General features: G+C 45.7%; 1 protein-coding gene across 9 annotated transcripts in view; it reads right to left on the bottom strand.

Moving 5' to 3' along the window:
• The window catches only part of specc1la (sperm antigen with calponin homology and coiled-coil domains 1-like a), a 400,129-nt gene that overhangs the window by 204,563 nt on the left and 169,737 nt on the right, over positions 1-25,829 (bottom strand). For 5 of the 9 annotated variants that reach the window (XR_010967162.1, XM_068005421.1, XM_068005423.1 and 2 more), the window contains exons 6-9: positions 25,581-25,654; positions 23,858-24,060; positions 21,389-21,552; positions 16,954-17,048 (exon numbers count right to left, since the gene is read on the bottom strand). Coding sequence is in view for 8 of the 9 variants with exons in the window: in XM_068005421.1 (XP_067861522.1) it covers positions 16,954-17,048; positions 21,389-21,552; positions 23,858-24,060; positions 25,581-25,654 (536 nt within the window). In the remaining variant the exon portion in view is untranslated. Of the gene's footprint in view, positions 1-2,565; positions 3,160-16,953; positions 17,049-21,388; positions 21,553-23,857; positions 24,061-25,580; positions 25,655-25,829 lie in introns of those variants that run through there. The other 4 variants (XM_068005424.1, XM_068005425.1, XM_068005428.1 and 1 more) reach the window with 3 other exon arrangements.

The raw sequence follows: 25,829 nt of genomic DNA, 5'->3' as shown, positions 1-25,829 counted from the left end.
AATAAGTTTCTTAATGTAAGTGGATATTTCCCCACATGATAGAAGGAAATATTGGGCATAATTTTGTGCTCCCTTTGCTGACTATTCCTCTCAGGAAACGTGCATGGAGTCCACTCTGGTCCCGGGATAAAGGATGACAGAAGAAAATTAATGAATTGTTTGTTGTTTTTAACCTCATGGGCTCTCAAGAGCCACAGTGATTTTCTGTGTTTCTTTTTAAAACAGGGGACCGTGGTTTTCGGGATCGCATGAGTGTCGATGGTGCAGGATTACCAAGAGCATTTCTTTAGCATAAAAATGGCTTCACAAAGTTACGGAGCAACCTTTGCTGCAGGAACATCAGTGTTAAGAATTTAAGACCTTATCTGCAGACATCAAGGGCTTGATATTAGCAGGGCGGCGGGTTCTCAGCGGGAGGTCGACTGGGCGCATGGCTAACGCGGCCGGTGAAATCAGTGCGCTCCACAGGCTAATTGGAGCCACTTACCTGTGCTTCCGGGTTTCCCGCTGGTAAGCTGCGCGGCGGGCGGACTGCGCATGCGCAGCAAGGTCTGTCAGCTGGAGGAGCCCTATTTAAAGGGGCAGTCCACCAATGCTCCTCCTGCAGCAAACAACCAATGCTGAACCATGGAGCAGGCCAGAGGGAAGGCTGCCCCAAGATTTTCGGACTCCTCGCTCTAGCTGCTGCTGGATGGGGTGAGGAGGAGGAGGGAATCCTTATCCCTTCTGATGGGAGGAAGTGCCCTCCCTCCACCACGAAGAAGGCCTGGCTGGAGGTAGCCGAGGAGGTCACCAGCTGCGGCAACGTGCCACGAACCTGGGTCCAGTGCAGGAAGAGATTTAATGACCTAACCAGGTTAGGCAAAGTGAGTATACTTACGCATTCTCCCACACTCAGTCTTCCACATCACCTCCACCACCACACAACCCCTTCTGCACTGCCACCACAACGCTCTCACATCACTCCTCACATCCACTCAACTCTCATCCTCACCTTGCCTGCACGTACTCACCGCCCCTGTCCCCATTCGAACACTACCACGCAACCCAATCCTCATACAATATCATGGCTATGTTGAACACGTACCCTCCCATGCATCTCCCTCACACCCAACCCCACCCACACCAATGCATGCAGCGGCTCACCATGCAACCATCACTCAATCACACCTCTGTGTTTTGCCTTGATAGGAGAAGAGATGCCAGAATGCCCGGGAGAGGGCACGGACCGGAGGGGGCCCGCCACACCAGGTGGCACTAACAGACGCAGAGCAGCAGGCATTGGACATCAGCCGCATGCTGGAGTGCCTGTCCGTGGCGGATGCCGAGGCTGGGATTGCACAAGCGGCCGGTGACAGAAAGCTAACACTCAGCACTCATGATAGCGAATGATCTTAGCATCACTTGGCATCTGCAACACCTCAACATCTGTCCACATGCCTAATATTGTTTTCTGTTCGCTTGCAGGGCCACCTGCGAGTGCCGTGACCATGGAGGGCAATTCCTCAGAGGACCTGCCGGCCTCTGAGGGTCCATCGTCACATCTGAGCCATGCATCCACCAGCGCAGATACACACACCTCGGTGGGTCCCCGTCCTCTCTTAGTTGGGCTTGCACATGGTGAGTCACCACACACGTGAGCACGAGCAGACCCTGGTGGCAGGGGCAGCCGTGGAGAGTCCGCGTTGGTGGAAGCACTCTTCTCCAGGCTCTGCTCAGCTGGACCCAGATGCTGAACCATTGGGGCCAGCCGTGAAAAGGAGAGTCGTGGAGGGGCAGCAGCACGTTGCCGAGGCACTGGAACAGGTGCCACGCGCATTCTCCACAATTGCGCAGAGATGGAGGAGTCCAACTCCTGCATGAGGGGAATGGTGGCAACGGTACAGGAGAGTATCTCCGAGATAGTGTCGCAGGGACATGAGGGTATCTCTGAGATGGTATCGCGGGTAGGTGCGGGAATGTCTGCGATGGAGGAAAGGCTAGCCTCCCTCGAGCGTCAAGCACGGCTCAACAATGAGTCCATTCAGGCCCTGACAACGGCCATTTGGATTCAGGGTGAGCAACATTCTGCCGCCTTGAACAGGCTGACAGATACTTTACAAGTGGCCTTCCAAGGCCTCACACAAGTCCTCCAAACTGCCGTCCAGCAGGGTGGAAGGAGTGATGTGGGCCTCGGCCACGAGAGGGATGATGGTGAAAGGGGACATGAAAGTGAGGACGCCACTCAAAGCGCTCCCACGTCTCACCCATTGCTCCCCTCTCAACCGGCACCCGCAATGCTGCCCCCCCTCTCCAGGTGGCCGAATCTGCCCCTGCACAGGTGCAGGTGGAGCAGTCTTTGGAGGGACCCTCACGGGCACCCAAACCCAGAGGGCATCCGCGCAAAGCACCTCATCGGTCGGGGCATGGACAAGAGCAACCTGCCACTACCTCTGCTGAAGCCACAGGGGTAGCACCACGTAGGGGTTCCCGGAAACGCAAGGCGAAGGTTTTGTGAGCACAATGGGAATGTACAAGGGTGTCTGACGATTTGTCATGTTTTTTATTTCTATTTGTTTTCTTTCACATGCACAATAAATATTATCATCACCACTACTGCCACATCTTGCCCATTCTTGACTGGCTTTCATGGGGTTCACCATGAACACGCACACTTGAAGTCACCCATTGTGTCACTGCAGAGTGGGTGAAGGTGCCTTTGCAGGGCTCTTTTGTGCAGACGACTGAGACGTCGGCGATGTCCCCGGTGGCACCCTGGAAGGATGTGCAGGAGAAGTTGTTGAGGGCAGTGGTGACTTTGACAGCGACAGGTAAGAAGATGGTGCTCGGGCCAGCTGGGAGCAGCTCGGAATGAAGGAGGCTGCAGATGTCCACGACTACATGTCGAGTGACTCTGAGCCTCCGTGTGCACTGCTGCTCAGAGAGGTCCAGGAAGCTGAGCCTCGGTCTGTAGACCCTGTGGCGAGGATAGTGCCCTCTGCGACGCATCTCTCTGCGTTTGCTTCCCTCCTGCTGTGCAGGTGGATGTGTCACAGCACTGTGTTGTGGAGCTCCACGTGTCAGAGGTGGACGGCGTGGCCGGTGAGGCTGGTGATGCTGTTCGTCCTCCGTGAAGGTCATGACTGCAGCTATGGCGGCCGCCATCCGGAAGATGTACATCTGAGGGGGTCCGCAAGGTAGGTAAATGTGTCTGGACACCGGGGTAAGTGTGCAAGTTTTTGAATTTTATTGTTAGGAGGAGGGTGGTGGAGGCCAAACTTTGTCTGAAGTGACAGAGTGGCCTCCTGCAATGAGTGAGGGTCTCCCCCCACCTGTCAAATGGACCTTTGCTGTTGCCACAGGCTGATGGCTGCAACACGTCCATTTGAACTGGGAGTGTTTCCCCCAGTACGGGAAACAGTCTCAATTAATTTCAAAATCCCACCCCTCCTAAAATATCAGTCAATCAGGTCTGTAAACGACCTGAAGTACCTGTTTAAGTACTTTAAGTGGCACCCCCCCCCTCGGGCTTTAATTGCCGGCGGGAGTCCCACATGCGGGGGCTGCGCGCGCATGTCAGTGCGTCACTGGGGAACCCGGAAGTGGGCGGGTTGGAGCCGGGCTCCAGACCCGCCCCGGGAATCCTGGATTTTCGCAACCCCCCCGCCATGAACGCACCCGATCGCGGGTGTGAAAATCGAGCCTCAAGTGTCACAGCGATCAAGACTTAAGCCGATCAAAAATTCAAAATTATATAGAGAAGGAAAAGTAATCAGCCTTGACCAAGTTGCTTTTCCTCTTTTGAAAATATTTTGCCAAAAGTAATTACAAGCACTTCTATCTCTACTGTAAAACCACAAGCCTGGACATAATTTGTTTCTGAAATTGGAACGGATAAGATAAATTGACATGAGTTGCCGTTCAAGCACTCGAGAAGGGAAAATTTTCCTGTAGTTTAAGGGGATAATCAAATTATATTTTAAAATATAAGGAGCCCAGTCTAAATGATTCCTATCCAATGCTGTGTATCAAGGAAGAAAGTATTTTGTGGGGGGAAATAAAATTGTACATTGACAAGTCCTGTCAATCCAACAATACTGCTCTTGAATTGGGATAATTGTGAAACAATGGGATGGACTCAGGCACAAGGTATCGGGACATTTCGGGAAATGAAAAGTGGGTCCAAGAAGAATTTAAATAAATTAAACAAATAAATGTATTGAGATGTTGGACCAGACTGTAAATATTGTATTGGACAGTAAAGTTGCTCCAGGGCCCATGAATGAGATGAAATGGTAACATAATGGGATGTGTAAAATTGGATGAGAAGAAGTGATTGAGGATATAAAATAGAAACAGGGAAATTACACCATCCAATGGGAATTTCTCCAAAGTCATCGCCCTGGGTGATGTTGGGTAAATAAATCACCTGGGCATGATTTACCAAAAGACATCAATCTGGTATAAAGGTACGATCCAATGAAAGTCAGGGAAGTGTAGTTGAGAATAGTAATTAATAGCTTTCTCTTGGAGATATTTGTGTCCTTGCCTATACTGAACAATGAGAAATGATAGCCTGGCCACTACCTGAGACATCAGGACCACGCAGTGGGAGATAAGCAAAGACCTCCAGAAACCCCCCGATCTTTTGATAAGATAACCTGAAAGCCCAAGATTGGCTGCAGTGGATATGAAAGATACAAATGTATGTTGCCATCAATTGGAAACAGAGACCAGGATGAAGAACATGATTACAAAGGCCGACGGCCTGGTGAGCTATCGGAACCACTCTGTATACAGAGCAATTGCTCTTACAGGATTGAATCTTACTGGACATATAAAGTGTGCCATGAAAAACACATTTGGAAATACCATGAGGAAAATTAAACTAGCCAACAGAAAGTTAATATTCCTGTGATACGTTGCGTGTGAGGCAACCAGTATGCGGAAATACATGATGAAGATGCCCTGAAGAACGGGTCTCAGACATGCTCAGTTACTTGACAACGGCATGACATGAAATGGTTAATGTGGCTCAGGAGAGTGAGAAAATCTTTTAAACAAGGCACTGACACACGCTCCATAGAGAAACGGACTAATTAGTGAAACAATCAGGAAATACTGGTACCAATCAGAGGGATTGAAATTAAACTAAAGAGGGACATAGAAATTTGGATTTCCAAAATTCAGGGTTAGATTCCTTTCTGTTAACAATGAAATTGGGCTAGGGAGAAATAATACTTAGCAAAAATATCCACAAGGTGGATATTAGTAAAAGGAAAGCTGGAGAATCTTTTACGTCCATGATATCTTGATATTATGATGGACTGTAGGTTTCTGTATTAACCAAATGAAACTTAGAAGCAATATGTATAGGTTTGTATGTGCTTATGTAAACTCAAGATGATCTTAGGCAAGATCATCTTGAGGGATAAAGTGAAAATTGAACTTGGGTGGAACCAGGGGCCAAGCATGGTCAATATCCCATCTCCCACAGCTCGCATAAAGCTCCTAAACATTTAGCAAGAGGGCAGTGTTAAGAGAAGGGCGAAGTCGTGGGTCGGCTTGTGTATGAAGGACAGTTTGTAAGAGACAGAGCATGCTGACATTTCAGAACTATAAACACCCAAAGTTCAAGAAGTGGCCCATTTCTAGATGCTATAACTGAACCAGAGTGACTCCACTCAGGTTCAAGAGGAGGGAATGTAAAAATATGATTTGAAACAAGCATAAAAAATACGAGGGCAAAAGTTCAGCATCTCTGTGAAAACGAGGACAGCTCACACAGCAGTCGCCTTCGCCTCCCCCGCCCCACACCTCCTTTGGCTAGGAGTCTTCCCCCTGCCTTCAGAATTCTCATTCCACCTGGACCCCTCCCTCTGGCCTCTTACCCTCTTGGTCATTTCATTGGGAACTACCAGCGTGACATTGGCCATCTCAATTTCTCTACACCCCTCACTCACTCTAACCTACCTCCCTCTGAACTTGCAACACTCTGTTCTCTCAGGTCCAACCCTGACATTGTCATTAAACCTGCTGACAAGGGCGGCGCTGTTGTTGTTTTGCATACAGACCTCTACCTTGTGGAGGCTGAACGCCAACTCTCTGACATTTCCTCCTACTCCCCCTGGACCACGACCCCACCGCAGAAGTTTTCCAGACCATCACTGACCTCATCTCCTCTGGAGATCTTCCACCCACGGCCTCCAACCTCATCGTCCCCCAACCCTGCACAGCCCGCTTCTACGTCCTTCCCAAGATCCACAAGCAGGACTGCCCTGGGAGACCCAGCTCTAGTCTGTTCTTGCTCCACGGAACTTATTTCTTCCTATCTCGACTCCTTTTTTCTCCATTTGACCAATCTCTTCTGACCTACATTTGTGATACTTCTGACGTCCTCCGACATTTTAACAGTTTGCAGTTCCTCGGCCCTAACCGTCCCCTTTTCACCATGGACGTCCAGCCCCTCTACACCTCCGTCCCCCACCAGGACGGCCTGCGGGCCCTCCACTTCTTCCTTGAACGGAGGCTCAACCAGTCCCCATCCTCCATCCTCCTCCGCCTGGCTGAACTTGTTCTTATGTTGAACAACTTCTCCTTTGACTCCACTCACTTCCTCCAAATAAAAGGTGTCGCTATGGGTCCTAGCTATGCCTGCCTTTTTGTGGGATACGTGAAACATTCCTTGTTCCAGTCCTTATCAGGTCCCCTCCCTCACCTCTTTTTCTGGTACAATGATGACTGTATCGGTGCCGTTTCCTGCTCTTGCCCCGAACAGGAAAATGTCATCGACTCTGCTTCCAATTTTCACCCTTCCCTCGTCTTCACATGGTCCATTTCCAACTTGTCCTTTCCGTTCCTCGACTTCTCTATCTCCATTTCTGGGGATAGGCTGTCAACCAATATCAACTATAACCCCATCGATTCCCACAGCTACCTTGATTACACTTCCCCCCACCCCACCTCCTGTAAGGAATCTATTCCATTCTCCCAGTTTCTCCGTCGCATCTGTTCTGACGATACCACCTTCCACACCAGTGCCTCCGATGCATCTTCCTTTTTCCTCAAACGAGGATTTCCCTCCACTGTAGTTGATAGGGCCCTCGACTGTGTCCGAACCATTTCCCGCACTTCTGCCCTCACCCCTTCTTTCCTTCCCAGAACCAGAACCCCCCCACCAGCCTCCACTTTCAACGCATCATCCTCCGCCATTTGCCACGACCAAACACATCATCCCCTCCCCTCCCCTTTCAGCATTCCGAAGGGACCGTTCTCTCCGCAACACCCTGATCCACTCTTCCATCACCCCCATCATCTGCTCTCCTTCCCACGGCATCTTCCTGTGCGAGCGCAGGAGATACAATACCAGCCCTTTCACCTCCTGCCTTCCAACCGTCCAGGGCCCCAAACACTCCTTCCAGGTGAAACAGCAATTTACTTGTACTTCTTTCAATTTAGTATACTGTATTCGCTGCTCACAAGGCAGTCTCCTCTACATTGGGGAGACCAAACACAGATTGGGTGATCGCTTTGCTGAACACCTCCGCTCAGTCTGCAAGCGTGATCTTGACCTGCCGGTCGTTTGCCATTTTAATTATACGTCCCAATCCCACTCTGATCTCGGCCTCCTACACTGTTAGAATAATAGAAAAATGTATGGCACAGAAGGAGGCCATTCGGCCCATCATGTCCATGCCGGCTGAGAAATGAGCCACCCAGCCTAATCCCACTTTCCCGCATTTGGTCCGTAGCCCTGCAGGTCACGGCTCTTCAGGTGCACATCCAGGTATTTTTTAAATGAGTTGAGGGGTTCTGCCTCTACCATTCTCTCAGACAGTGAGCTCCAGACCCCCACCACCCTCTGGGTGAAAAATGTTTTCCTCATTTCCGCTCTAATCCTTCTACTAATCACTTTAAATCTATGCCCCCTGGTTGTTGACCCCTCCGCAGAGGTCCTTCCTATCCACTCTATTTAGGCCCCTCATTGTTTTGTACACCTCAATCAAATCATCTGTTCCAAGGAAAACAACCCCAGCCTATCCAATCTGTCATCATAGCTAAAATTCTCCAGTCCTGGCAACATCCTCGTAAATCTCCTCTGCACCCTCTCTAGCGCAATTATATCCTTCCTGTAATATAGTGACCAGAGCTGTGTGCAGTACTCAAGCTGTGGCCTAACTAGTATTTTATACAGTTCCAGATAACATCCCTGCTTTTGTATTCTATGTCTCGGCTAATAAAGGAAAGCATTCCATATGCCTTCTTAACCACCTTATCTACCTGTCCTGCTACCTTCACGGATCTGTGGACATGCACTCCAAGGTCCCTCACTTCCTCTGCACCTTTCAGTATCCTCCCATTTATTGTGTATTCCCTTGCCTTGTTTGCTCTCCCCAAATACATTACCTCACACTTCTCCAGATTGAACTCCGTTTGCCACTTTTCTGCCCATCTGACTTCCTGCAGTCTACAGCTTTCCTCCTCACTATCAACCACACGCCCTATCATTGTGTCATCTGCAAATTTCTTCATCATGCCCCTACGTTTAAGTCCACATCGTTAATGTATACCACAAAAAGCAAAGGACCTAGTCCTGAGCCATGTGGCACCCCACTGGAAACAGCCTTCCAGTGGCAAAAACACCCGTCGACCATTACCCTTTGCCTCCTGCCACTGAGCCAATTTTGGATCCAATTTGCCACATTCCCTTGGATCCCATGGGCCTTTACTTTTTTGATCAATCTGCCATGTGGGACCTTGTCAAAAGCCTTGCTAAAATCCATGTAGACTACATCAATTACACTACCCTCATCGATCCTCCTTGTCACCTCCTTGAAAAATTCAATCAAGTTAGTCAGACACGACCTCCCCTTAACAAACCCGTGCTGACTGTCCTTGATTAGTCCATGCCTTTCTAAGTGACAGTTTATCCTGTCCCTCAGAATTGATTCCAATAATTTGCCCACCACCGAGGTTAGACTGTTCCAATGAAGCTCAACATAAGCTCGAGAAACAGCACCTCATCTTTCGATTAGGCACTTTATAACCTTCTGGAATCAACATTGATTTCAATAACTTCAGATCATAACCACTGCTCCCATTCTTTCGGACATCTGGTGCTGGTAAGTGTTCTCATGTTTCCATTTACAGCTCCTCTAGACCCATATTTTGTTTCTTTACTTGTCCCATTACCACCCTCCTTGCCTTGCACCAACATCCCTTTTGTCATTTATCACTCCTGCCCTCCACCCCATCAGAGACCCTCCCTTTTGTTCTTTCCTCCCTCACTTTCCCTGTCTCTGTACTTGCTTAAAAGCTGTTTAATCTTCAACTTTTTTCAGTTCTGATTAAGGGTCATCGACCTGAAACGTTAATTCTGTTTCTTTCTCCACAGATACTGCCTGACTTGCTGAGTATTTCCAGCATTTTCTGTTTTTATTTCAGATTTCCAGCATCCGCAGTACTTCGTTTTTGATGCATACAGAACATCAGGGAGGTCATAGAATAGAAAACATTAACGTCAGAAGGTAGTTTAAACAAGAGATGTAGTTGCTACGAAATCGTCATTGTTGGGGCCGTGCAAGGCCGAATAAGGGGGGCTGTACTCAGATAAGAAGGATGCATTCCTCAGAGGAACATAACAGCTTGTAAACAGAGATGGAGGTTGAGGTCATTAGCTACATTATGTAAAGCTGCTTATCTTGAGTTGCTAACGTGGCATCAGGATGGTGGGAGGACTTACGACCATGAGATAAGACCAGCGGTGCTTACTTACAGAACAACACAGCCGAATAGTATAACGATAGGCCATGCTCCCTCCCAAAAGTCTCAAGGGGACAGTCGGAAGTCCATCAGGTTGTATTGATTGCTTGTCATTTAATGTAATCTGTAGACAGTTGTATTATAACTATAATACTGTTGAATGTAATGTTGAAGACAGCTGTAATGCAACTCCTTTGTAAGTCAATCTATTAAATTTGCTATTTTATAACCACTTGGGCTAGAATCAAGCAGAAGTTATTGTTGATGGATCAACAACCCATAGTTGCGACAGTAAGGGGAGAAATCCGCTAACAATAGCTAAAGACTGGATTATCACTAACTATGATTAATTGATGCAAATACTAGTTCTGTACTACCCATCGGTACAATGCACCTGCAATATTTGTTTCTGTTTGTCTAATGGGCCTGATTTTTCAATCCTGGTTGTGCTGGTCCACAGTACAGAAGCATCTGTGCCCATGACCCCTCATTTGACAAGCTACAGAGCTTGGTCTGCAGTACACCAGGCTAGGGATCATCAGCTCCAGCATGGAGCAGCTGTTAAAGGGTTGCAACTCACCAAAAAACAGAAAGGTTGCCTAATTCATCAGAATGGCACAATGATTTGTAGACAACATTGCTTCCTTTGATGATTAAGAGTTGGAAGCCCTTTGCAGCAAGTGCCCCAAGGGGGCAGCCCCTATTTGGGGCGGAAGGCTACCCTCCAGTAAAAGCATAGGTGCCAGCTGCACAGATGGCTGATTGAATCAATGCAGTCATGCAGCTCCTTTGTATCTGACTGCAGATGAGGAATTGCTTGCTGGTAACTGTCCTTCCATTTCACTTACAATTCTTGTGGAGCCCATCAACCATGGCACAAGCCTAAGTTGGGAGCTCCCGCCAGCTCTGGGAGATGCAATTCGAAGCACTGTATGCAACCATTGGCTTTTTGGACATTGTCATTGTGACTAAGCTACATGGCACACCTTTCTAAAAGGTGCAGCCAAGGAACATGCTTCTTTCTGCTGTAAGGGACTTTCTCAGTGCAGTCAGCAGTCCTAAATGGAGAGGATAGTCCTGTTCTCCTAAGAGCCACCCATCCAATGTTTCTTCACCTTCAAATATCGCAGCATCTAGGAGTAACCACCATGAAGGCATCATGGCAGCTTCCTGGATAACGGCCACTGATGCACACAATAACACTTTTGCGAACATTAATTCATAGTATCATAGTAAGTACAGCACAGGAGGAGGCCATTCGGCCCATCGTGCCTGTGCCAGCTCTTTGAAAGAGCTATCCAATTAGTCCCATTCCCCTGTTCTTTCCCCATAGCCCTGTATTTTTTCCCCCTTCAAGTATTTATCCAATTCCCTTTTGAAAGTTACTACTGAATCTGCTTCCACCACTCTTCTGCCACTGGAAATAGTTTCGCCTTATTCACTTTATCAAAGACGTTCATGATTTTGAACACCTCTATCAAATCTCCCCTTAACCTTCTCTGTTCTCAGGAGAACAACCCCAGCTTCTCCAGTCTCTTCACATAACTGGTACCATTCTAGTAAATCTCTTCTGCACCTTCTCTAAGGCCCTGACATCCTTCCTAAATTGTGGTGTCCAGAACTGAACACAATACTCCAGCTGAGATCTAACCAATGTTTTATAAAGGTTTAGCATAACTTTCTTGCTTTTGTACTCTGTGCCTCTATTAATAAAGCCCAGGATCCCATATGCTTTTTTTTTTAAAAACAGCTTTCTCAACTTGTCCTGCCACCTTCAAAGATTTGTGTACATACACCCCCAGGACTCTCCGTTCCTGTACCCCCTTTAAACTGTACCATTTAGTTTATATTGCCTCGCTTCATTCTACCTACCAAAATGCATCACTTCACACTTCTCTGGGTTAAATTTCATCTGCCCTGTGTCTGCCCATTTCACCAGTCTGTCCATGTCTCCTGAAGTCTGTTACCATCCTCCACGTTGTTTACTACATTTCCAAGTTTTGTGTCATCTGCAATCCTACAGTCCTCTGGCACCATCACCATATCTAAGGAGGATTAGAAGATTGTGGCCAGAGGCCCTGCAATTTCCAATCTTACTTCCCTCAGTAACCTAGGTTGCATCCCATCTGGACCGGGTGACTTTTCTACTTTGAGTACTGCCAATCTTTTAAGTAACTCCTCTTTATCTATTTTTATCCTATCCAATATCGCTACTACCTCCTTCTTTACTGTTCCATTGGCAGCATCCTCTTCTCTAGTGAAGACCAATACGAAGTATTCATTTAGTACCACAGCCATGCCCTCTGCCTCCACAAGATGATCTCCTTTGAGTGCCAATTCTTTTTCTTTTGAAAGCCATGGAGTTACGTGGTCCTTTATCAAATGCCTTTTGAAAGTCCATATAGACAACCTCAACCGAACTACCCTCATCAACCCTCTCCGTTACTTCATTGAAGAACTCAATCAAGTTAGTCAAACACAATATGAGAAGCCCTGATGCCATGGGTACCACATGCGACTCTCTGCACTCAAAGGAACCCTACCAGCTGCTGAAAACTCTGCATCATGTCCAGCTGGTGCCTCCTTTCCCCAGAGGAACTGTTGAAGGCGTTTCCCCTTGCAAACATAGGTCCCTTTCCTGATAAGAATGTGCTCTGCAGAATACCTGATGTGGCAGAAGTATCCAGGGAGGTGGAATGGCTTGGAAGGATCCAATAGCATAAAGCTGCATGCTGTGGTAACCTTCACTTCCACAGGAAGCACCATCCTAGTTCAGATCAGTATGCAGCAGATGACGCAACCCTGGTAGCCTGTACTGTGAAGCAGAGGTGGTGAAGACAGGACCCCTCTGCACTGTCCATATAGACCACAGAGTACTGACTGATGTGGCAAAAATGCTCAGCGGTTGTTTGCATCTGCATTTGTTAGCTCCTCATTTCAATTGTGCAGCGCTTTGGGAAGCCCCAAAAGAATCTCCATCTTCACCTCCTTGTAAGGTTCAACGCCAAGGCCACCAGCAAACTATGAAGGAAGGCATTGTGGGATAAGGGGGAGAACAATAATACATAAATAGAGGGCAACCCATAAAAACCGAAACACCAACTCATACATAGAGCAAAATGCAGCCAGAGTATGTAAAAATGATCCTCTCCTTCCAAATAAACAATACAACTTACCTCCTCTCTAAGAGGTCACCTTGAGTAAGTAAATTCCCCAACAGTCTGCCACACCCAGTTTTTAAGGGTGAGGCTTGCATTGTGGGCAGAACCTCACCCAAGTTTATAAGATTGCCACATATATCGTATTGAGATATTTTAATAAGCCCATGAACGCTGTAAGTCCGACCTTACTCGTCAGCCCCAAAATGCTAGTCGTATAATCAGGCTCAGCAGGACTTGGCCAAGCAAGGTCCAGCACCAGACTTTCCAACCCATCGCCCAGTATCTCAAACATGAGAAAGCAATTTCAACTGAGTATCCAACAATATTTACCAACGTGCAGTGGTATCCAGTTCAATAGGCCATCAGTTATAACAGCTATAGCAAAGTGAAAGACTACAGTCTTCACATCATTGACAATTATGCAAACCTCACTATAGAATGATAGTTTTCACATCATTAGCTTGGTAATCATGCAGACCTCTCTACAGACTGGCACTCTCTACTGTAGTTTACCCCATTGAATAGAGTAGTAATGGGCAATTGGAGAACAGGACATTCTAGTTGAGCATTACCCACTTGCAGTCTTCGCTACCCTCACCTGTGGGCACTTTGGGAGCCCATTAAGCGGGCCTCCAAATGTTTCTGTAGTAAGATATTCTCGATAAAAGTTAGTAGCTCTGGGCTGTCAGTTTTGTCACAATGTACAACAGGACTAATACTCAAACTTCCATCACATACTCACAGAATGTTAATAAAGATAGTTCTGTAACTTATTCAAAAAGTTCAAGTATGATTAGAAAAACACATACTAAGCTGAAAACCCCATGCATGCACATTTTACTAAAAAGCATTTTCTTTACCTATTTAGCTTCAATAGTTACACAAATTCTATTGAACAAATCAAGCTAGTCATGGTGGGTTTTGTAATTTTCCCTTGTTTAAATGCTCAATTCTTTTAAAGCTAGTATCCTGAAAGTCCAATAAAATATTTAGGGATTTCAAAACAACCTTTTAGAGTCCAGTTTCTCTTGTTAGGATAGCCTCAGATACATCACGTTAACATGTGAAATGAAACCATTTACGACACTCACCTACAATCATTCTAATTGGCAGTGGGATTAGATTCACATGCTGAAACTGGCTCACTACTGCACGTGTCCCCGTCCCAGACCCTAAGGCATCCCAGAGACAGGTGGCAGATTACACGTATTGAGGGCATGCTGATTTAACCATTTCATTTAATTTTTTTTTAAAAAAAGTATTTTCAGAAGGGATAAAAGTAAGCAGAGTCAGTGGGCCCGATTTTACCAGGGGTGCGGGTTCTCGGCGGGTAGGCCAGCGAAATTAGTGGGTTGCCCGCGCGATCGTAGCAGGCAACACACTAATTGGATCCACTTACTTGCTCCTCTGGGTTCCCCACTGCTGATCTGCGCGTCGGGCGGGCTGCGCATGCGCAGTAAGATCTGTCAGCTGGAGGCGCTCTATTTAAAGAGGCAGTCCTCCGCTGACAGATGCTGCCACAAACAGCAAAAATTACAGCATGGAGCAGCCCAGAGGGAAGGCTGCTCCCAGTTTGATGATGCCTCACTCCAGGTATCATTAGATGGGGTGAGGAGGAGGGCGGGAGGAAGCGGCCTGCCTCTGCCACGAAGGCCTGGCTCGAGGTGGCAGAGGGGGTCACCTGCGCCACGAACATATCGCCCACCTGCATACAGTGCAGGAGGCGCTCCAATGACCTCAGTAGGTCAGCCACAGTGAGAACACGTAGTCTTTCCCCTACACTCCGCCTGACACAACACTGTCCCCACCCCACATCTCCTTCGGCACTGCCAACACTAATCTGTCACATGACCCCTCATACCCACTCAAACCTCATCCTCAACTTACCTGCACCTACTCACCTCGCGGATACTCATCCCGCCACTACCACGCAACCCAATCCTCATACAATCTCATGGCTCTATCCCATACTCACCCTCTCGTGCATCTCTCTCACGGCCAGCCTCACTCAACCTGCCACCACCTGTGCTGCAGCCACAGGTCATGCATCACATATGTGCAGTACGCAGTAAGGCAAACGTGCTGTGAGCATGAAGGGGATGCACAAGGGTGTTTGAGGGATTGTCATGGTTCTTACTTCTATTGAATTAAAGAACAACTCACATCACATACTATATTGGCACCACCACTGCCATGTCTTCGCGAATCCTGTCCGGTTTGTGCAATAATGCCCGCTCCTGGGTATCCCTATGAGGACCCACCACTGATGCCACCCAGTGTGTCACTGCATAGTGGGTGTAGGTGTATTTGCAGGGCTCTTCTGCGCAGACGACTGAGAGACATCGGGGATGTCCCCGGTTGCAGCCTGGAAGGCTGTGGAGCAGAAGTTCGGGAAGGCAGTGGTGACTTTGACAGCAACAGGTAGGAAGATGGTGCACGGGCCAGCCAGGAGCAGCTCGGCATGAAAGAGGCTGCAGATGTCCACGGCTACATGTCGAGTGACTCTGAGCCTCCGTGTGCACTGCTGCTCAGAGAGGTCCAGGAGGCTGAGCCTCGGTCTGTGGACCCTGTGGCGAGGGTAGTGCCCTCTGCGACGCATCTCTCTCTGGGGTAGCCCTCCCTCCTGCTGTACAGGTGGATGTGTCACAGCACTCTGTTGTGGAGCTCCACGTGTCAGAGGTGGACGGCGTGGATGGCGAGGCTGGTGATGCCGCTCGCCCTCCGAGGAGGTCATGACTGCAGCTATGGCGGCCCCCATCCGCAAGATGTACATCTGAGGGGGTCCGCAAGGTAGGTACATGTCTCCGGACCCTGGGGTGAGTGTGCAGGTTGGTGACTTCGACCATCAGGAGGAGGGTGGTGGAGGCCAAACTTTGTCCCAAGTGACAGAGCGGCCTCCTGCAATGGCTGAGGGTCTCCCCCCCCCCCCCCCCACCCACCTGTCAAATGGACCTTTGCAGCTGCCACAGGCTGACGGCTGCAACACGTCCAGTTCAACTAGGACTGTTTCCCCCAGTGTGTGAAACAGTCCCATGTTTATCCAAAATCACACACAGTCCCCTTAATCAGGTCAGTTAATGACCTGAACAACCAAAGTAAATACACTCAAGTGGCATCCCGCTGGCTTTAATTGCCTGCGGGATTCCCACCAGCGGGGGCTGCGCACGCACCCCCGCACATCAGCGCGGAACCCGGACGTGGGCGGGATCGAGGCACGATCCGGTCCGGCTCCGGGATTTCAGGATTTTCGGGGCCCCCCCGCCGAGAACGCACCCGGTAGCGGGTGCTAAAATCGGGCCCAGTATCTGGAAACAAAACTTTACAATCAATGTATGATGGAGGTGTGAGAAAAATGAAGTGTTTTTGTCCATGCTGTATCATAATATTGTCCTCTTTCTTTCTGCCATTCTCATGATTACCATTGCCTTTTTCAATTGTTATGTCGGGGAGCGGGCAGGAAATTGGACATGAATTTAGATTTGAGGTTAGGATCAGATCAGCCATGATCTTATTGAATGGTGGAGCAGGCTCGAGGGGCCGATTGGCCTACTCCTGCTCCTATTTCTTATGTTCTTATGTCGTGCAGATTAGGATAGCTCAACTATTAGTGTGAATGTAAAATGGAATACTATACAGACCGCAGATACTCACTCAGCTCAAAGACTATTAATAGATCTGAAGTCCAGGCATTCTACAAATAAATATCACTGTCTTCATATCTATTAAAAATTCTTTAAAAATGAGAATGCTCAGTCTGACAATAGAAATACACATTCTTCACAATGTTTCCCAGGATTTGAGGCTATGTAAATGGATTGATGTAGAAGGAAACGGGAACTGTGAGATAAATGACTAAATTATGCATGAAACTTTATATGCCCAAGTACAGTGAAACCTTTGGAAATAGGCAGGGGGGGTAGGGGGAGTACATCAAGATTGAGATTTAAAGCCAGGTTCAATAATCAGTGCCCCAGCTAAAGGAAGTAGTAACATAGGAAATCTCCTCAATCATACAGCCAGTTGTGTATTGGCTACATACAACATGACTAACCTGCATTGGTGAAACAGCTGCTGCTGGTGGGGTTTTCAGAGGGCTTGGGCTGAGAGGGCTTCGTGGAATGGCAGCTGCAGTAGTGTTAGGGACCACTAGAAAAACAAAATAATTACTTTTAGCCCAGAAAATAATTTCACAGTTTTGAAACACTATTCACCTTCAGTGGTTCCTCCCAACCCAATCAACACAGTGCGTGGCCAACTCAACCCCAACAGTCCTAGCAACCTCAAAATGCCAACTGTAGAATGTTATAAGGAAGGTTGCAATTTAAAATGGACCAACCATTCATTCATGAGTCTGCCTAAGCTACCCCTCCCCCAACATATTTGCCTGTCAGTTATGCAAATAAAAATATTTTAAAAAGGAAAATATACATTTTTAAATTACTGCGCTTGAAACAGCAGTCAGATGATGCGTGGGCATGCGGCAATCTCTTGCTCGTGGTGTGATGGGAAGAGGTATCCAATCGCCATTCTATGGCGCACAATAGAAGGAAAAGATGGAGTAAAAGATTCTACATTTGCAGAAGTAATGAAGCAAAGGTTATTTTTATCCATTATACAAATCTGTTCTACTGTTTTGATCAAACTATTTTCAGGCCCCATATTTAGATGGCAGAGATGACCAAAGAACTTGCATAAAAATGGATGCTTGAGTGGACATCTGTGTTTGAAAAAGTGGTTTACATAGATTATATCTCCCAACTCAATGAACACAGTGCGTTGCCAACAGAACCCTAATAGTTCTAGGAATCAGAGCTGTCGAACACGATAAAGGACGTCTGCAATGACGGACCAAGTGTGTACGTGTACTGGAGATGTTAATGTTGACAAACAACTATACAGATATAAGCACAATTACAGAAACATCTATCACAGTCCATCCGTGAAAGTACTTCCGATTAAAATACTAAGATGACCACAGCCCCAGTTTGAAGATACTTTAGAAGGCATCTGACGCTTACAAGCATCATATACCCATGACATTTGCTCACAATTCCCTGTTTATATGAATGGTTTCTCTCCATTAGTACTGTCTATTGGGTTTGTTATTGGTTTATTGAGGGATTAGCAAATACTTAGCTTTGTTCCATTATTTTTGCAAACTTTGACTTTTTCACTTCATGTTCTCCTTCTACATAATGATGATTGGATAACAAGACAGGGGCTCGCAATTTGTTCCTATGTCTCCTCAAGCAAGAGGCTGCATTCTTACTTTGTAGAAATGTTAAGGATCTTTTTAACCAGCAATCTATTTATATATTTCCAAAAAGTATGTGCATCTTCTTTACCTTTTCAAACTACAACCATATTCATAGTATGGGCCTTAAATGAGGGTGGAGCATAACAAGTAAATCTCACTCCAGCATAGAAAAGTCTCCTCAACTCAACACTTGGACTTGGCTCCTTAAAAAAATATAATTCTTTGTTGTGAATTCTCAGTTACAATCTTTCCACGAGTTAATATGATCAGAACTGCAGTGAGTCCCAAGACCAAAGGTTGTGAACCTGACTAACAATTTAAGGTTGGTGTTAACTGAAAAAGGTAAACAATTACTAATCAGCAAATATTCAATCTGGCTCCTGCACAATAAACAGGTCAGTACAACTTTACACTTCCCAGGCTGTGCATCCTTTCCATTCTGGGCTGCCCCAAGTAAGCTTTTACAAAGTGGATGCTGAAAGTGCACTGAATCCCCACTTGACAAGTTCTCAATCTCAAACATGCCATCGGGGGGATACGTTCATCCTCAAAAGGAGGGGGAGGAAAATGGATTATTGAAAAGAAACAAGTTTACAAAAAGTCTAAGATATTTGTTTACGGTTACAAAGGCCCCATTTAAAGTGCTGCAGTTATCGCCGTACAGCAGAAAATCCAACTTTACCCAATCTGTGCAACAAAATAATGGGCCAGATTTTGCTGCGAGCAGCGATTGAACGGACGGCACTAGCCATTCGTTAGAAAGTCTATCGGCAAGTGTAAGTCCCTGAAAATTAGTCTTCGAAAAAGTAAGGCGCCCTTTACAGGGCATCTGGGACCTGTGTGAACAGGAAACACAACTGTGTATCATAGTCGGTACAGCACAGGAGGAGGCCATTCAGCCCATCTTGCCTATGCCAACTCTTTGAAAGTGTAATCCAATCAGTCCCATTCCCCTGCTCTTTTCCCAAGGCCCTGTCAATTTTTTTCCCTTCAAGTATTTATCCAATTCCTTTTTGAAAGTTACTATTGAATCTGCTTCCACCACCCTTTCAGGCAGTGCATTCCAGGTCATTACAACTTGCTGCGTGCAAAATTATTCCTCATGCTGCCTCTGGTTCTTTTGCCGATCACCTTCAATGTGTCCTCTGGTTACCGACCCTTCTGCCACTGGAAATAGTTTCTCCTTATTTACTCTATCAAAACCATTCATGATTTTGAACACCTCTATCAAATCTTCCCTGCTCTAAGGAGAACAACCCCAGCTTCTCCAGTCTCTCCACATAACTGAAGTCCCTCATCCCTGTACCATTCTAGTAAATCTCTTCTGCACCCTCGCTGAGGCCTTGACATCCTTCCTAAAGTATGGTGCCTAGAATTGAACACAATACTCATATTTACTATTTATACGATTATAAAAGACTTTTGGGTTCTCTTTTATGTTAGCTGCTAATCAATTCTCTCTTTGCCCCTCTTATTCCCTTTTTTAGATCTCCTCTGTACTTTCTGTATTCAGCCTGGTTCGCTACTGTACTATGAACCTTACAATTGTTATAAGCCTCCTTTTCTTGTTTCATTTTAATCTCTATATCTTTAGTCATCCAGGGAGCTTTAGCTTTGGATGCCCTTCCTTTCCTCCTCTTGGGAATGTGTCCACTCTGTACCCGAACCATCTCCTCCTTGAAGGCCTCCCATTGTTCAATTACATGTTTTGCCTACCAATTTTTGATTCCAATGCATCTGGGCAAGGTCCCTTTTTAAACTCACTGCAATTAGCCCTCCTCCAGTTAAGTAATTTCACATTTGATTGTTCCTTGTCCTTTTCCATAATTATTGTAAACCTAATGATATTATGATCACTGTTTCCCAAATGCTCCCCCACTGAAACATGCTCCACCTGCCCCATTTCATTCCCCAGAACTAGATCCAGCACTGTTTCCTTCCTCGTTGGGCCGGAAACACACTGTTCCAGAAAGTTCTCTTGTATGCATTTCAGGAATTCCTCCCCGTTTACCCTTTGCACTGTTACTGTCCCAGTCTATATTGGGACAATTGAATTCCCCTATTATCACTACTCTACAGTTGTTGCACCTTTCTGTAATTTGCCTGCAAATTTGCTCCTCTATCTCCTTCCCACTATTTGGTGGCCTATAGTATACACCCAGTAGTGTAATAGCTCCTCTATTGTTCCTTAATTCTAACCAAATAGATTCTGTCTTTGACCCCACAACTACATCATCCCTTTCCAGTGCTACAATAGTTTCTCTGATCAGTACTGCCATCGCCTCCCCCTCTTTTCTTTCCTTCCTTATCTACCCTATCCCTACCTGAAAACCTTGTAGCCAGGAATATTAAATACCCAATCCTCCCCTTCTTTAAGCCAGGTCTCTACTATTGCCCCTATATCATAGTCCCATTTAGCGATTTGAGCCTGCAGCTCACCAATCTTATTTACCACGCTACGTGCATTTATGCACATGCACTCCAATCTCATCTTAGTCTGCCCCGCATTTGCTCCCCTGTCTGATCCCTCCTGTTTCTGAACTCTTCTTTACTCTAGTGCTATTTATCTCTCCCAGTCCTCTATGCACTTTGTTTCTCCTCTCTAATGTTTCATCCTGATGTCCACCTCCCTGTCAAATTAATTTAAACCCTCCCCCACAATATGTCTCCTTAACCAATCAGATTGAAGCATCGTTAATAACAGCACAGTCAGAACCAGGAAGTGTAACTTAGAATAATGAATTAAATGTTGAATCAGGTACAGAAAAAGCAACAAGGAGGGTAAGAAAAATGGAATTAAGAGACAGAGGTAAAAGAGGCAGAAAGTAAAAAAAAACATTTTAAATTAATATAATTTTTTTTGATGTTCAACAATAATTAAAATCTGAAGGAATGAGACTCCACACTTGTAAAAGTTAATTTTCAGTGCCAGAGAGATTGTTTGGCAGTAAAAACGTACTTAGGCTTAAATTACGTGACTTAGCTTTTCTTGGTGAGTTTAGTGCATATATATCTGGTAAGGAAAGGAACTTCACGTTGGCTTATTGTGTCTAAATACGGTGCTGCATATTTCAAAGGGGGAATATGGATGCCCAAAACAATGTCTTTTGTAATAAAATTCAGATAAATGGACCCCCATCTGAACTGATCAAGGGAGTTTGGTTTCCTTTGAATTTATAGACATTTTAAAATATCAAATTAATTTCAAGAAGAAGAATGTCACTATTACCTTGGGAAGCACTGTCGAAGGATTTAATTAGCGTTTTGACGGTTGGGGATGGTTCAGAGGAGGTGGATGATCTGCGACTCAGACCCATACCTTGTCTTAAAGCAGCCAGATCTCGCTCTACAGCATTCATGTAATTGTACATACGTCCCCGCTCTTCATCTTGCCTAAAGATCAAAATTAATGATACCATTATGTACATAAAAAAACTCCCAGCTTATCAAGCACAGACACCTCAGAACAAACTCTATTACACTCAATTATGGCTAGGGTCATGTTGTTGATATTAAAGCTGGAAAGAAAATTCTTCTTATAAGGGACTCCACATAGTGAGTTACTGGTCTCATCTGTATCATAGCTTGGAAGCAAAGAGTATAAACCGGGCTCTTCCCCTGGTCTCTCCAGATGCTCCACCTGGTGGCTCGTCACAGAGTACATGTGCAGATTTCTCAGATCTGTGGGTCAACAACTTTTTCACCAAGAACACTGATACTGGGATCCCCAGGAATACACAAAGCCATAAGAATCTCCAAAAGGAAGACCATTAGGCTTAATTAACCCTTTTTCATGACCCAACCTTACCTACCCACCATCTCAATCATCTCTCTCTCCAGAAACACCTCGAATTACTCTTGAATCCATTTACACTGTCTGCTTCGATGGCCTTCTTTTCTCTTTGCTCAATTCCATTAACCTGTGGATGAACGTTCTACATAACTTTGCTTCTCACTCTTAAATTCCTCACGTTTAAAAAGTGAATCTCATGGTATCTTGGGTCTTTGCCGCAGTGAACAATTCTCCTGCCAATTTCTTCCAAATTCTTGAAAACTTCAATTCAGTCAACTCAAGGTGTTTTTTTCAACTTCCTGAACCTTAAATTCCTGACACTCAGCATCACTTTGGTACTTTCCTCTATATAATAATAAACATGTCATACTGAATTACAGATGGCCATGACGTACAGGCATAAGAAAGAATCATGGTTTGCAGGGGTGGCTCCATAGCCCAATGCATGACACACAGATGGCCAAATGTCTCACTCCTCCATTGTTATCCATTGGCCACCTGCTGATTGATTTTATCAGTGAGGACACTTTTCACCTGCTGTTCCGAAACATGTGGTACCACACTTCATGGGCACTGCAACCTTTGACGTGTATCATGTCCCCGCATTAGGTTATCTTTCAAATATTTTCTCTGACCCCTACTGTCCCCACTGGAGATACCCCTGTATAACATAACCCCTTCTGGATAATAATCTCTTCCCATGATTAGTTGACTAGAACTGAACACTTTGCCAGACAGAATCTGACCAGCACCTTATGATTTGTTCTGTATTCCTCTGCAAATGCAACCTATTACTGTATTTGTCTTTTTTTGCATCGCAGCCAAACATTGAACTGACTGTTTCATAGATTTATCTAGAGCTGTTTCCTAATCAGGACCCTGTGTCACTGTTCCACTTTTGGATCTTTGCTCCAATATTAATTATTTAGACATTTATCCACAATGAACTGTAGAATTCTATCTATATGCCCAGATACCCCAGAGATCCAAGTCCTTCTGCATCTGCTTGTATTATTTGTCATTGTTAGTTTTGCCTGCAAATTTCAAATCAGCTGCAAACTTGGAGATTTTACTAACCATACACCCTCATAATATAACTAATTTGCTAAACATTACAATCTGTACCTCACATTGTCACAAATTTGTTATTCATGTAAAACAATCTGGGCACTTGTCAGCTGCAACCTGAAACTGATAAGTACATCCCATCTGTAAATCTCCCTGACTAAATAATTACATTGCGTTACCTCAGGCTACATTTACTTACGGTGGTTTGAGTTTCTGGTCTTAAAGGGACACACTAATTGAAACACAGCCCCACATTAGCAGCAGAATATTACATCAGGAAAACCATGGTGAGTTACTGTGAGCAATATCAGGAGATCTCTATATGCGTCTGAAAAATCACATTTATAACTCCCCGTTTCGGTTTTTGAAGCCAATTTTACTTCCTATTCCATGAGTCACTATAGGCGCTATATGGTGACATAAATCCTCGTTGAAGGCTTTCTGAAAATCCAAACATATCAACAGCCACTCTCCTGCCCACACGTCAGCAATGACCCTTTCCTGAATCCATGTTGTTCTATAACGATCAGCTTTTTCAAGTGTTCACCTACCAGATTTCTCAAAACTATTCCAAAGAGTCTCCTCCCTGCAACTGCTGTTAAATTTACCAATCAATAATTTAGTATACCTAGACTCCCCCTCAGGCTCCTCTTTTTAAGCTGTTGTCCTCCTTTTTCCATACCCTCCCGAGCTTATTTGGCATCTAAGTCCCCCCCCCACCCCAGTATCACCGCACCTCTCATGCACCAAGATAAATAGCAGATAAAGTCAATTGCATAAAATGACATAACGCGTTCAGCTAGCTCAAGATATAGCTCCAGCTAATGCACAACGTACCAAGCCACATCACAACATCCCACGTACTTGCGTGTCTTCACTTCTTCCAGTTCTTTGGTGAGCTTCTCGCTTTTCTCCATTGACTCATGCAGCCTGCGTCTCAGGTCACTGATTTCTTCCTGCGCCTCAGACTTAATATCATTCGCGATGACAACCGCAGTCTGGAGGTCGGCCTGAAACTGCCGCCACTCAGCCGACTCCTCCTATTTTTAATAAAATGTCTTGTTTCAAATAAAAACAGGCAGTACCTTTGTGCCATTTCCCCACAGTAAAAATAAACCATACTCGCCAAGGCTTCTTCGACAGCACCTCCCAAACCCACGACCTCTACCACCTAGAAGGACAAGAGCAGCAGGCACATGGGAACAACACCACCTGCATGTTCCCCTCCAAGTCACACACCATCCCGACTTGGAAATATATCGCCGTTCCTTCATCGTCGCTGGGTCAAAATCCTGGAACTCCCTTCTTAACAGCACTGTGGGAGAACCGTCACCACACAGACTGCAGCGGTTCAAGGGCAATTAGGGATGGGCAATAAATGCCGGCCTCGCCAGCGACGCCCACATCCCATGAACGAATAAAAAAAATCTCACCCAAACCTCACTTAAAACAAAAGAGATTTACGATATTTCTGAAGTGTTATTGCCCGTTTCAGTTTTCCTCATGTCAACCATTGCTGTCTCAGGAGCTGCAGGTCCACTTAGTTTCCCAACTGGTACTTTTGTGCTCACTGAAGGCGAGCGTCAACACCCAGTCATCCTCTAAGTGAGGATGACTAATTTAAGCCAAATTATGGAGAAATTTGAGCGGTGAACCTCAGTCCACTAGAACTGGGTTAAGGCTGCCCAAACCGTTCTTGTTCCTTGGACAGCCATCCCATTACACACCTTCCAACTCGCATTCATTTTTGAACAATATACATAATTATCCACACCCGAACACTGATTGGCCATTAGTTGATTATGACAGGGTTAATCAGTGCGATAATGTGATTGCGCAGGACATCTGAGTCCAAGCTGAAAACATTGCACCAATCTTTTTCAGGCTCTCTCTTGTTTACACAAGCCATCTCAGAATTACAGGTAAACTGTTTCTGGCACTATAGAGAGGCCCGTATCCCTTCAGAATTTGGGCTGGATTTATACTGTAGTCTTCACAAACTCGAACCAGTGCAAGTCAGCCCCTTGGAGGGTAATCACACCTCAGGGGTTTGGTGTATTCGGTAGCTTTCTCAGTTATATTGTTACTTTTGATTCAATGCACACAAAAAGCTACTTTGCTTTGCAAAATTGTTAGTATATCTCCATCCTTACAAGTACCTTACCCTTAACTAGTATAATAATACACACCAACAGAAAGAAAATTGAGATACTAACACACCATCAATGATAGAATATGCTGTTGCAAGCAAAGCGTTACCCCAGAAAGAGGGAGAGAAAGGGAATGGAGTGGGAGGAAGAGTCAACACAAACCACTCATACTTTTGAACAAGGCATTTACCTGTACGAGTCAGAATGGTGTATGGCATGGGGCGGGGGGTCAACCAGGGGATGATCAACAAGATCAACAAAATCAGACAGAGAGAAGTATCCAAAAAAAGGATAGACAATTTAGTTTTTGTTTTTGCCTGGATTTAAATAGTGAATTTATTGGAAAGAGTCTGTTACAATGTTGTTGAAAGAAAACAAATTGAATAACACACAGTAACAAAACCACCTACCCTGAGCCTCCTGTTTAGGATTTTCGTCTCTCTCTCCATGTCATATTTCTGGTCCTGAAGCTTTTTAACAGAGTCTATGGAGAGTAAAAACCACAGTAAATAACAATGTTAGAAACTTGTAATTGTTCCTTCATCCAGCCACAGCTAAGAGGGCAGATTCATGGTCTGCTCTGGACAGATTCTCAGGCTAGCTGGGGAAGTCAGCAGAGGCTGTTCAAGCACAGCCCTCCCTTCTGATTATCTCTGTCC

Source organism: Heptranchias perlo, chromosome 25, assembly GCF_035084215.1.
Source record: "Heptranchias perlo isolate sHepPer1 chromosome 25, sHepPer1.hap1, whole genome shotgun sequence".
Lineage (NCBI taxonomy): Eukaryota > Metazoa > Chordata > Chondrichthyes > Hexanchiformes > Hexanchidae > Heptranchias > Heptranchias perlo.
The sequence above is the reverse complement of the archived record's forward strand: the minus strand, read 5'-3'. Positions and strand labels throughout refer to the sequence as shown.